The 12,593-nt window shown below is 40.8% G+C and overlaps 1 protein-coding gene across 4 annotated transcripts in view; it reads left to right on the forward strand.

Annotated features, from left to right (window-relative positions):
• rsph9 (radial spoke head component 9) overlaps positions 1–12,593 on the forward strand; it is a 54,348-nt gene that overhangs the window by 17,310 nt on the left and 24,445 nt on the right. The window contains exons 5-6 of one of the 4 annotated variants that reach the window (XR_012100232.1): positions 5,130–5,227; positions 5,619–5,722. The exons of 2 other annotated variants lie outside the window; for them this stretch is intronic. Coding sequence is in view for 1 of the 2 variants with exons in the window: in XM_073056079.1 (XP_072912180.1) it covers positions 5,130–5,158 (29 nt within the window). In the remaining variant the exon portion in view is untranslated. Of the gene's footprint in view, positions 1–5,129; positions 5,458–5,618; positions 5,723–12,593 lie in introns of those variants that run through there. One more of the 4 variants, XM_073056079.1, reaches the window with a different exon arrangement.

The following is a 12,593-nucleotide window of genomic DNA, read 5'->3' on the forward strand; positions in this document are numbered from 1 at the left end:
TCCATAACATCACTTCCAATGGCACTCAGCTGCTGTGGTATCAGAGGATGACCAAGCCTTGTACCTTCAGCTTTTCCTGCTCCATGCTGTGACATTTCAAAGTGTCCAGGAGATGGTGTTGAAAAACTACAAATGAGACCAGTGGGATGGATTTGTTTGCTGCTATAGACATCATTGCCACCTGGAAACTCAGTCTGTAGCCTCATTTCTGACTTGTGAATTCTCTGGGTGATGAACCGTTCACTAAACCCATTGTAAACCGGGGAGGTGGAGTCAGGGAGGGATAGCTGTGGGGAGCCTTACGTAAAGAACATGATGCATGCTTTTCTGAAATATGTTCTAGTCTATAAATCCAGAAATCTACTTTGGTTTTGCTGTCAAGAAATAAAATGTGCCCGCTGCTAAAATTTTCACCCATCTAGTTCTGAACATGAGTTGGTTGAATGCAGTATTCAAAAAATTGATCAGTGTTTTGAGAGCAGGAAGGGTAATAAAAAGTGATCATTCATAGCATTAGAAACATTTTAGAAGAGTGATTTTGTATATGCTGGTACTGCCTCTACACAGGATCTGGCTAATCTTATATCCCTTGCTGTTACTCCTTTATCTTGCGTTTCTATATGTCAGTACCTCCAAGTGAATGCTGCCTTTTTGTGTGTTTCCCTCTAGCTGTCAGTCTGTGGTTTTGTATGGCCACGTGCTCCTGTCCCCGCTCCTGCTCTACTCCGGCCCCTGTATCACTGAGTACTCCGTCTCTCACCTGTTTCTCATTATTACCTGTTTTGCTGCCACTTCTGTCTCATTGTGCTCCATCTAAATCATCTGCCTCTCTGTTTATTGCTCGGTGTACTTTAGTCCTGTGTTTTCACCTGTTTGTTGCTGGATTGTGCCAGTGAGTTTTCCTGAGCCTTTCCGGCATTCGTATCTGAACTCTGTCCATCCAAATATGGACTCTACCTGTTTCCCAATTCTAGTTTTTGGATTTCCCTGGAATTTTTGATCGCCACCTGAACTTTGACACCAACTTTGTTGCCTTTCTGGATTTGTTGCTCAGTAAATATCACAGTGTGCATTGTACTTGGTCTGCGATTGGGTCCCTGCTTCAGTGCCTGACACCTATCCTATGCCATTGCTTTTTGCCTTCAGTATCCACTTGTGTTAAAGCATTTGGTAAACAAAGTACTTAGCACAAAAAAAATCTATCTTATCTCCTTCTTCAAGCCCCTGAAAGTACATTCAAATTTGTTGCCCATTTCACTATCTGCTTTATGCCCACCAAACAATTTCATGTGCTTTGACATTCTTTTAGGGCTCCAAGAGCTGCAGCAAGAGAGTAACTTTGGAACATTCTGCCTCGCCCATTCCTCCTGTATTAAATGCTCGGTCACCATTCTGTGAAAGGACTGATAAGGAAACAGGATCAGGAGTGGGCCACTTGTCCGGTCAAACCTGTTCCACCATTCTTTCTGATCAAGGCAAATCTTCCCCGGGCCTCAACACATCTCCCGTGCCAGTTCCACACTGCTCTTAACACAACAATTTCTCAAAAAAATATCTACCTTTACTATAGGTATCTCCATTAAGTATGTTTCATAGCCCTCTGTGGTAGAGAATTCAAAAGAAAAAGAACAGGATGCCCCTGTGATGCTGCTGCAAGTTTTTCACAATACTTCAACATGTGACAATAAACTTGACTGCTCTTCTGCAGGAAGAAATTCCCATGCACCTCAGTTTCAAATAACCATCTGTTACCTTGTAAGAATGTCTCCTTGTAGAGACTCTCCCACTAATGGAAATATCTCAGCACCTCTATTGTAATCCCGTTAGAATCTCAAAAAGATCATCCCTCTTCTAAGTGACAAAGAATGCAGGTCTAACCCTTTTAGCCATTTGTAATTGGACAACTGTCTCACCCCAGAACTAGCCAAGTGAAACTGTTCTGGATTACCTCCAGTGCTATTATATCATTTATTAAATAAAGGGAGCAAAACAGTACACAGTACCCCAGGTGTGGTCTCACCAACTCCCTGTTCAATTTTAACAATAGAACTCTATTTTTAAATGCCAACTCCCTAGCAATAAAGGTCATTATGCTATTTGCCTTTTAATTTAACAGCTAAGTTGCCTAATTTAACCCAGTAACATTGACTGTTGGGTTAGCTGGAAGCTTGCTGTCAAAAGCAATGCTATACGTGCTGCGGAAGAGGGATCCAAAGCCCTATTGCTAGAATATCTGCCAGCAAAATTGCTAATGCCATGGATCAGTCAAGGTCACCCAAAGAAAGCAATCAATTTAATGATTTTTTTAACTGAAAATGCTTGAAATGTAAAATCAAAATGCTGGGAAGACACAATCGATTAGCGGGCATCAGTAGAAAGAGAACCGATGAATGTTTCTGGTCAAGAACCGCCATCAGAACTGAGAAGGAAAAGTAGCTCTGTCTCAGTAGCAGAGAATGCAGAGGAGGGCAATGGATGGTATATGAGAAATTTCTCTGATGAGGTGGAATAATGTAACCATGAAGGGTTAGTCAAGCTCCCTTGTCTGTGTATTGTGTTGCTAATGTTATGGTATGGGTGATGTATAATCTGGTCTGAGGCCTGATGAAACAAATGTGAAAAAAAGGATGGGGAAAGCAGGTAAAAATGGCCAGTGTCAACACAAACAGAAAGAAAGAGCAAATTACCTAAAGTTAGAGAGTCTAGTTTTGAGTCCTGCAAGCTGTAAAGTGCCAAGAGGGATAATATACCGTTCCTTGAGCTTACATTGTAACAGTACAGGAGGCTGGAGACAAAGTTTGGATGGGAAATTGTGTCAATTTAATGCTTCATATATAAAGCCCCAGGTTGTAATTGCTCCAAAGACTGGCTCCACAAGGAACAGGAACCTGTTCTTTCAAGTGCTTTGGGATATTGATGCGCTTACGATGTTTCAATGTTTTTGAAATGGAAGTTCATGACTGGCAGCTCCCAGTGCAACCAACTCAGTGCAGCATAAAAATCAGTCTTTTTAAGTCATCATCCCCATGCTGGCTCTCTGAACTACACAATTGATCATACTTCTCTGCTTTCTTTCTCAAAAGTTTTTACACCTCAACTATTTATTCAATTCTATTCTCCTTTGAAGTCAAGATTTTAGCTGACTGAAGGGGTCTTAATATTCTGCCTGTATTTGAGAAGGTCTACAAAGAAAAACCTGGGAACTGTAGACTAGAAGGCTTAACATCTCTGGTAATTAAGCTACTACATGGGGTGCTAAGGGATAAGATAGATAAAGTTGATTAGAGATAATCAGCATGGCTTTGTGTGTGGGAGATCAAGTATAAAGCAGAAATATGGAGGATGTTTAGGAAGAACTTTCATGGCATTCTGAATAGGTTTGTCCCATTGAGACAGGGAAAGGATGGTAAAGTGGTGGAACCATTGTTGATGAGAGGTGGAGCATTTAGTCAATAGGAAGAAAGATGCATACTTAAGGTTTAGGCAGCAAAAACCAGAGCTCTTAAGAGTTTTAAGGTAGCCAGGAAAAGACTTTAAGAATGGATTTAGGAGAGCTAGAAGGGGACATGAGAAGGCCTTGGCATGTAGGATTAAAGAAAACCTTAAGGCATTCTACACTTATGTTAAGAACAGAGAAAATGTCTATAGTGAAGGTGGGACCACTCAGAGATAAAGGGTGAAATATGCCTGAAGTTGGAGGAGATAGTGGATATCATTAATGCATACTTTGCTTCAGTGTTCACCAGTGAGAGGGACCTTGACAAACATGAGGTCAGCGCAGAATAGCCTAATGTGCTGGATCATGTTGAGGTTAAGAAAAAGGCAGTTTTAGAGCTTTTGAAAAACAGGATAGATAAATCTCCAGAACCAACAGGATATATCCAGGTTGCTATGGAAAGCAAGGGAAGCAATTGCTGGGGTGTTGGCAATAATATTTGTGTCCCTACTGGCCGTAGCAGTAGTACCAGAGAACTGGAGAATGATAAATGTTGTTCCTTTGTTCGAGAAAGTTAATAGGGATAAACTTGGGAATTGTAGGCTAATGATTCTTATGTCAGTCGTAGGCAAATTAATGGAGAAGAATTTTAGGTACAGTGTTTACTAGCATTTGGAGAAGCATGGTCTTATTAGTAATGGTTAATGTGGCTTTATGAGAGGCATGCGATGTCTCACAAGCCTGATTGAGGAAGTGACAAAACAAATTAATGAAGATTGAGTGGAAGTTGTGGCGCATATAGATTTTAGTAAAGCATTTGACAAGGTTCCATTGGAAGGCTCATCCAGAAAGTCATGAAAATGGGAACTTGGCAGAGTGGATTCAGAATTGGCTCGCCCACAGAAGGCAAAGTGTGGTAGCACATGGAGCGTATTCAGCCTGGAGATTAGTGACTAAGTAGTATCCTGCAGGGATCTGTTCTGAGACTCACTCTCTGTGAGTTTTATAAATGATTTGGTTGAGGAAATGGAGGGTGGATTAATAAATTTGCCGTTGACAAAGTAAATGCTTCAGAAGACTAGACGTTGTCCTAGCACAGGAAATGTAGCAGTCAGTTTAAGAACAGCAAGATCGTATGGGGAGTGTTACTTCAACAACCAGGTTATCTGTTCCCATAATAATGAGTGAGAGGTAGATGTTGGCATAGACACCACCCACTGCCCCAAGGTGGGGTGGGGTGGGGTGGGGTGGGGTGGGGTGGGTGTGTGTGTGTGTGTGTGTGTGTGTGTGTGTGTGTGTGTGTGTGTGTGTGTGTGTGTGTGTGTGTGTGTGTGTGTGTGTGTGTGTGTGTGTGTGCGCACACGCGCGCACTGGATTCTGGTTAATTGGGGCAGGCACTTCCTTGGTACAACTCTTAAAGAACAAAAACTAATCAAGAAAATAGCTGGGATTCCCTTCATTTATTTGGGACACAATTCACTTTAGTGGGACAGGAAACTGTTACTGAACAGTTAGTAACTAGTGTCAGTTGCATGCACTTGCGTGGTCATTAGATACTACACTGTGCTTGAGCGAACAGTTTTTAAATGGCGTTAGATGCATGTGTTCATCTTCAAAAAGCAACAATTTTTGTCCCTGTTAATTGGCAGGAAATAAGCTATAAGACAATTCAGAACTGTTTTGCTTACCACAGTTTCAAGCATTTGGGCTTGCAGATGCTAGAAATGGCCAGGAGTGAAAATGAAACAACTTCACTACTTCAACAAGTGAGAAACTACAAAGGATTTGCAGGTATTGACAATTATATTGGATGAAGATTTGGGGGACGCAATTGTCGACAGCATTTTTTGAAGGCAGTCTTTTATATGATTTTGTTCACTTACAGTCAAAAGAACACGATGTAGATGTATTCCTCCATCGATAACTATTAGGAACTAATACACAGTTTTATAGTGCTGCAGTAGTATTGGTAGTGTTTTAATTTGTTCTGTATTTCATTTAAATACATAATTTGTTACTCAGTTAAATAGCAGTTTGTCTTTTTTATACCTGTTTAACTATTTCCATGGAACTTCAGCTAATTGGGGTAGCCACTTAATTGGGCTAAAGTATGCTGGACTCAATGTGCCCCAATTAATCAGAATCTACATAATATATATAAATGTCTATTTTACGACCACAGGACACTGCTGGATGTTAAGAACATCCAGTAGTGGTGATCTAACCAACTAGCAGTGGAGCTGGACTTGTTGCACACTATACTGCAGCCTGCTTCAGCCACACAGGGAAGATAGCACCAGAGGCAGTGTGCAGTCCAACAAATAGATCCTATTGCAATCGCAGCACCTTGTTGCGCAGTGGTAATGTAGAATACCATGAGACTGATTGCTGGGGGTGTTGCATGGATCAGGCCTTCATGCTTCAGCATCGTCTCTTGCAACTGCCAAGGAAAGAGGTGCTGGAGCTGGCAGTAGCTGTATGTCACTGGATTCCAGGCTGTGTTGGGGGCTGGACCTGCCCATCAATGCTGCCCTTTAGTGGTCAGTCGATGGAAGACAACTGGATTGCGTCTATCTGTGGCTACACGTGCATAAAATGAGGACTGCTGAGGACTTCTTCTTGCAGAAGCATGGCTCCAGGACAACATCCATGTATTATCAATCTACAGGCCAAAAAACTCAGGGACTTGAGCTATATCAGGGGTCCCTAACCTGGGACTCATGGACTCCTTGGATAATGGTATTGGTCAATGGCGTAAAAATGGTTGGGAATCCCTGGGCTATATTATTTTTTATATTACTTTATTTTTGTAACTGTTTTTCTGCTTTCACAATTATATATGCTATATGTTCTGTGTGCTGTGTGTGACTGTTGGTCCTGTGTTTTGCACCTTGCACCCAGTTTTGTTTCATTTGGCTGTATTCATGTGTATGGTTGAATGACAATTAAACTTGAACTTGAGGTGTGGCTTCACCAATGCCTTGTACACAGTGTCATGATCTCCCTCTATCCCTCTAGTAATAAAGGCTGATATTTTATTTGCTTTCTTGATAACCTGTTGCACTGATAACCTTTTGTATTTCATGCCCAAGTACTCCCATGTCCCTTTTCACAACAGCATGCTGCAATCGTTCACTATTTAAATAATAATCTGATCTGTTATTTTTCCTTCCAAAGTGGACGTTCTCGCATTTACCAGCATAGTTTTCCATCGGTGGACCCTTGTCTACTCACTTAAACTATCTATATCTCTCTGCAAGCTCTCCTCATCCTCTGTGTCTTTTCCACTCAATTTAGTGTCTTCAGATACGCTAAACTCAGTCCCCTCATTTAGATTATTAATATATATTGTGAACAATTGCAGGCCCAGCCTCAACCCCTGTGGTACCCTGCTCATCACTGATCGCCAACCAGAGAAACCCTCATTTATCTCAACTCTCTGCCTTCTAATGGTTAACCAATCCTTCATCAAGTCAAGTCACTTTTATTGTCATTTTGACCATAACTGCTGGTACAGTACATAGTAAAAATGAGACAACATTTTTCAGGACCATGGTGTTACATGACACAGCACAAAAACTAGACTGAACTACGTAAAAAAAAACAAAACAGAGAAAGCTACACTAGACTACAGACCTACACATGACTACATAAAGTGCACAAAAACAGTGCAGGCATTACAATAAATAATAAACAGGACAATAAGGCAAGGTGTCAGTCCAGGCTTCAGGTATCCATACTAATATGTTAAGCCCAATTAAATGTATCCTTAATGAATAAGTCTTTTATGTTGTGCTTTATTGAATGCCTTTTGAAAATCCACCTGATCCCCTCTTACCCACTGTGCTCATTATACACTCCTAAAAAAACTCAAGTTTGTCTAACAGGACCTTCATGAATACATGCTGTATCTGCATAATGGAACCATTTCTATCCAGATATCATGATATTTCTTCTTAAGTGATAGCTTCAAGCATTTTTTGACTACAGACATTAAGCTAACTGGCCTATAGTTATTTGCCTTTTGCCTACATCCTTTTTTATTAAACAGTAGGGTGACATTCACTATCTTCCAGTCTGTTGGGGCCTGCTCAGAACCCAGGGAATTTTGGTAAGTTATCACAAGTGCCTCTACTATAAGTTCTGCCATTTCTTTCAGTCCCCTGGGATGCATTCCATCAGGACCAGGGGACTTATCTACCTTTAAGCCAACCAGTTTGGACCTCTTTAGTGATAGCTTTAGTAATAATTCATCCCATCATTTCATTTTCCCACTATATCTTTGTAGCTCTCCAATAACCCACTCCCCTTTTCGAGTCCTGATTAACTCTTACTTCCATCACCTTTTTAGGCAGTGACTTCCAGCTGATTACCGCCCTGTGGATTTTTTTAAAGTCACCCATATCCTTCTATATTAAACTTTTAAAAGCCCAGATTTCCGTGTTCTTGGCTCTGGAATGGGACAGAACCTGGAGCCTTCTAACACAATACAACTCATGAAGCTATTTGGCCCATGTCCATGTGAGTTCATAGTAGAGAAATTTCATTGGTCCATTCACCCTCAATTGGAATTAGTTTATTATTGTCATGTACTAGTGCAGAGTGAAAAGCTTGTCTTGCACCATTCATATAGATCAATCAACTACACAGTGGACTGAGGTAGTACAAAGTAAGTTAATAATAAAATGCAGAATAAAGTATAACAGCTACAGAGGATGTAGACAACAAGATGTAAGGTCATAACAATGCAGACTGTGAAGTCCAGAGTCCATCTATTCTTTCTAAGGAGCCATTCAATAGTCTTATGACAGCAGATCAGAAGTGGTTATAGAGCCTGGTGGCATGTACTTTCAGTCTTTTGTATCTTCTGCCTGATTGGAAAGGAGAGAAGAGAGAATGTTTGGGATAGGTAGTATCTGATTATGCTGGCTGCTTTACTGAGGGAGCAAGAGGTGTAGACAGAGTCCACGGAAGGAAGGTTGGTTTACTAAGCTCTCTGTCTTCTTCCTGTACTCTGAATCATTGTTATTTGAGATGAGACCCACTACAGTGGCATCATCTGCAGACGTGCAGATAGATTAGAGCAGAATCTGGCCACGCAGTCATGAGTGTACAGGGAGTAGAGCAGGGAGCTGAGGACACAACTTTTTGGAGCACCGATGTTAAGGGTAATGGTGGCCAAGATATTGCTGACAAGTCATACTGCTTACAGTCTGTTGGTCAGGAAGTCGAGGATTGGGTTGTAAAGTGTCGTGTGGAGCTTGGTCACAGATTTGCTTGGAATGATAGTATTGAAGTTGGAGCTGTAGTCAATAAGCAATAGTTTGCCATAGGTGTTTTTACTATCCAAATGGTTTAGAGAGGAGGTTAGGGCCAGAGAAGGGAGATCTGTTTTGGCCATAACAAATTGCAGTGGGTCAAGGTTATCTGAGAGGCTGGAATTAATGTGTGCCAAGACCATCCTCTCAAAACACTTCATGACAGCAGGTGTCAGAGCCATTTGGTGTTGTCATTAAGGCATGTTACCTTGTTCTTCTTTGGTACTGAGATGCTAGTGGTCTTCGTAAATCAGGTGGGAATCTCAGATTGAGCAAGAACAGGAGGTAAGGACATGCCAGGGACACCATCCAAGCCATATGCTTTCTGCAAGTTCATTCTCCAAAAGTCCACAATGGTAACTGTGGGTTTATGTGCATTGGAGGCTCTCAGGGTGGATGATGACATACCAATCCCCTGCTGTTCAAAATGTGCATAGAATGTGTTAAGGTAATTGGCAATGGATGTGCTGTTGCTGGTGATATTGCCTGACTTTGTTTAGTAATCCATTTTATAGTATGTAAGCCTGGGCCTCCATTATGGACTGGTGTTGTCTTTCGGCATCTTTGATATTTTATGGAAGCGAGTATCTCGATTTCTTCTAAAGATCAAGGTCACCTGATTTGAATGCTGCATTCCTCGACTTCAAAAGGAAAAGAATCTCCCAGTTCCTCCATGGTATCTAGTTTGGGAACAACTAGATTGTCGCCAGAACAGTCACGTCCAAGCATCACAATGTGTTGATATGGAACAGACCTGTCTATCTCTATTCAGAAACAAGAGAAAATCTACAGATGCTGGAAATCCGAACAACACATACAAAATGCTGGAGAAACTCAGCAGGCCAGACAGCATCTAGGAGAAGAGTACAGTCAACATTTTGGCTCGAAACTGCTGAGTTCCTCCAGCATTTTGTGTGTGTTGTTCTCTACCTCTAATTTTGCCTGAGGATGTCATGAGGTCCATCCTGTGAATTAATAAGACCTCAGGTTGTATGGAACAGTCTGGTGAAGGAGATGTGTGCCATATGTCCATTAATCAGCACACAGCAGTCCCCTTGGTTCATCAATTTTGTTCCCAATGGCCAAAAGCTGAGGTACCACCAATTCACTCCTCTCTAACATTGAAATTGTATGTTAGTTATAATACATTGAAGGTGTTGCATAAATGAAGATTGCTGTTGAAGCAAGAGATACCTACAAAAGAAGACAGCACATTTTATGTTTTGTTCATTAGCATATTTCCAGTTCTCTTTATTTGCAGAGGAGAGCCATGAACAACTGCAGAAGCTAGAAATTGGAGCAACAAGTAATCTGCTGGGTAAACTGAGTGGGTCAACCAGCATTTATGGGAGAAGACTGTTGCTTTTATTTGCATCTTCCACTTTTCTGTAATGTTTACATTTATCAAAGCAAAAAAATGGAAATCAACATTTTTTGCAAATCCTCTTGACATTACACAATTTCAAACTTTATTCCTTTTTTTTACTCTAAAAGGAGAGCATTCCTGTGGGATGCATATATGGGGTTGTCATTGACAGTGGAAGTTATTTACTTTAATTCACTGACAGGAATTACATGAATTGTCAGTTCAAATCACAGGAACTCATTAATCATTGAATACAGTTTTGCTCCATTCTCAGCTCTGTTACTCAGGAGATAACCCAATCATAATGGAACTGTTCACAGTCAAATGTCAGGGGAGCTGCAGACCGAACTCTGACACATTATGTACTGTCTTTCTCTGGGAGCACATAGAGGCTGTAGGATTTGTAGGAATTTTGTATCAGTCAAAAGAAGCACAGTTTATGCAGCTCTTTTAAGGGAATTGTAAGTAGTAATGCTTGCTGGATATATTATTTAGAAAGCAAAACATGTAATTTCTTGGTATCACTCCTGTAAAAGGAGGGGGAGCTAGGGTGGCCATTGTGAATACCAAGAAGGCAAGTGTGTGTTTATTTTTTCATTGCTGGTGGGTTTAGAGAGGAATGTTCCCCAATTACTCAAACTCTGGATCTTTGTGATTGATAGGAGCAAGCAGATGTTTTTTCAATGTTTCCTCTTCCTGTCACTGCAGTAACTTAAGCTCTGCTCTGAAGTATTCCCTGTGCTCATGTCATCTTCATCCTACTGAATCAAGCTGATAGAAGGCATTGCACCATTGATTTTTATTTCATTGCAGACTGTAGTATGTTTAATGCTCTGCTATTTTAAGTCCAAGTGTCAAACCTGAAGGAATTTCTTACTTGTTACATTCTGAGAAATTTATAGTCTTTGGAGCCTCGTGTTGCTTCAGTGATTCATCTTTATCACCTATTCCACAGTTCCATTATTCTCTTGTTGAAACTTTCTGTTTCTATTCCTCAAGATCCTTAAAAATAGAAAATGCTAAACCAGCCATTTATGGAGAGAGAAACAGGTTGATGCCTCCCTTATATCTAATGTCCTTATTTTCAACATTTGCTAGTGTGTGTGTTTACCCTGTCAATAAAAACTTCCTCACTTCAGCTGTTGATTCCTTTTATATGTTCAAACATTTTAACTGCATCCTGACACCTGCCTTACCTGCTGAGTATTTTCGGTGTTCTTATTTTCACTTTCAAACTTTGACTCCTTTTACGGGAGTGATCCCAAACTTTTGCACTATTTTGCCTTCACAAATTTAAGCTCAAGTTGTTGGGAAATGTTTCCAAAACAATTTCCTATTTCACAGACTATTTAGTAACTGGTATCCCAGATTTTTCTGGCTGATCAACTGCAAGCTGTTTCTGGGTGTTCCAGGCTTTTACTTATATTACAGTTTCTCCCAACTGTTTAAAACTGTTAAACTCATTCTTAGGACCTGGGCATTGCAGGTATTTTCAGCATTTATTGCATGTCTCTAAATGCTCTGGAGAAGGTAGGGATGATTCACCTTCTTGAAACTCTGTTGTTCTTCTGGTGAAGTTGCTGTTGGGGAGGGAGCTTCAGCCTTTAGATCCAGCAGCAGTGAAAGACTGTTGATATATTTCCAAAGTCAGCATGGAGGGATGTAGGAATGGAACCTGCAGGTGGTGATATCCCCAAGTGCCTGATGTCTATTCCTTCATTGTAAAGGTTATAGGTTTGGGCAGCTGCTGTCAGAGTAACTTTAATGAGTAGTTGCAGTGCATTTTGTGAATACCATGCATTATAGCCACTATGTATTAGTGGTGGAGGGAATGAATATTTAGGTCCTGACGAAGGGTCTCGATCTGAAACGTTAACTGCTCATTTCAACGGATGCTGCCTGACCTGCTGAGTTCATCCAGCTTTTGTATGTGTTAATTTGACCACAACATCTGCAGTGTACTTTGTGTTTAATATTTAGGGTAATGGATGGGATGCTTTTTCCGGGTTGATGTTGAGCATCTTGAAATTGTTCCAGATGCAGTCATTCAGGCAAGGTGGAGACAATTCAATTGTCCTTGTAATTTGTATCTTGAGAACGGGAATTCAAGGGAATTGAAAATGTAAGTCACTCACTGTAGCAAACCAAACCCTAACCTGCCATGGTAACCATGATATTTATTTAGCTGGTCGAGCTTCTGGTCACTGATGATCCCCTGAACATTCACGTCGGGAATTCAAATGTAGTGATAATACCATTGAATGGTTAGGATAGATGGTGAGACCCTTTCTGATTGGAAATGGTCATTGCCCAGCAAGTTAGTGATGTAATTAAAACCCATTCTTGCCACCTGTAGGCATGGGTTGCTTCACTTGCTGAGGAGTTAATGTTTGAACAAAATTGAACATCATCAAACATCACTACAAAAAAAACGAACAAGTAGGGAAATGAGTGATAAAGACCATGTTTGTAT

The sequence above is a fragment of the Hemitrygon akajei genome, chromosome 9 (genome assembly GCF_048418815.1).
Source record: "Hemitrygon akajei chromosome 9, sHemAka1.3, whole genome shotgun sequence".
Classification (NCBI taxonomy): Eukaryota; Metazoa; Chordata; class Chondrichthyes; order Myliobatiformes; family Dasyatidae; genus Hemitrygon; species Hemitrygon akajei.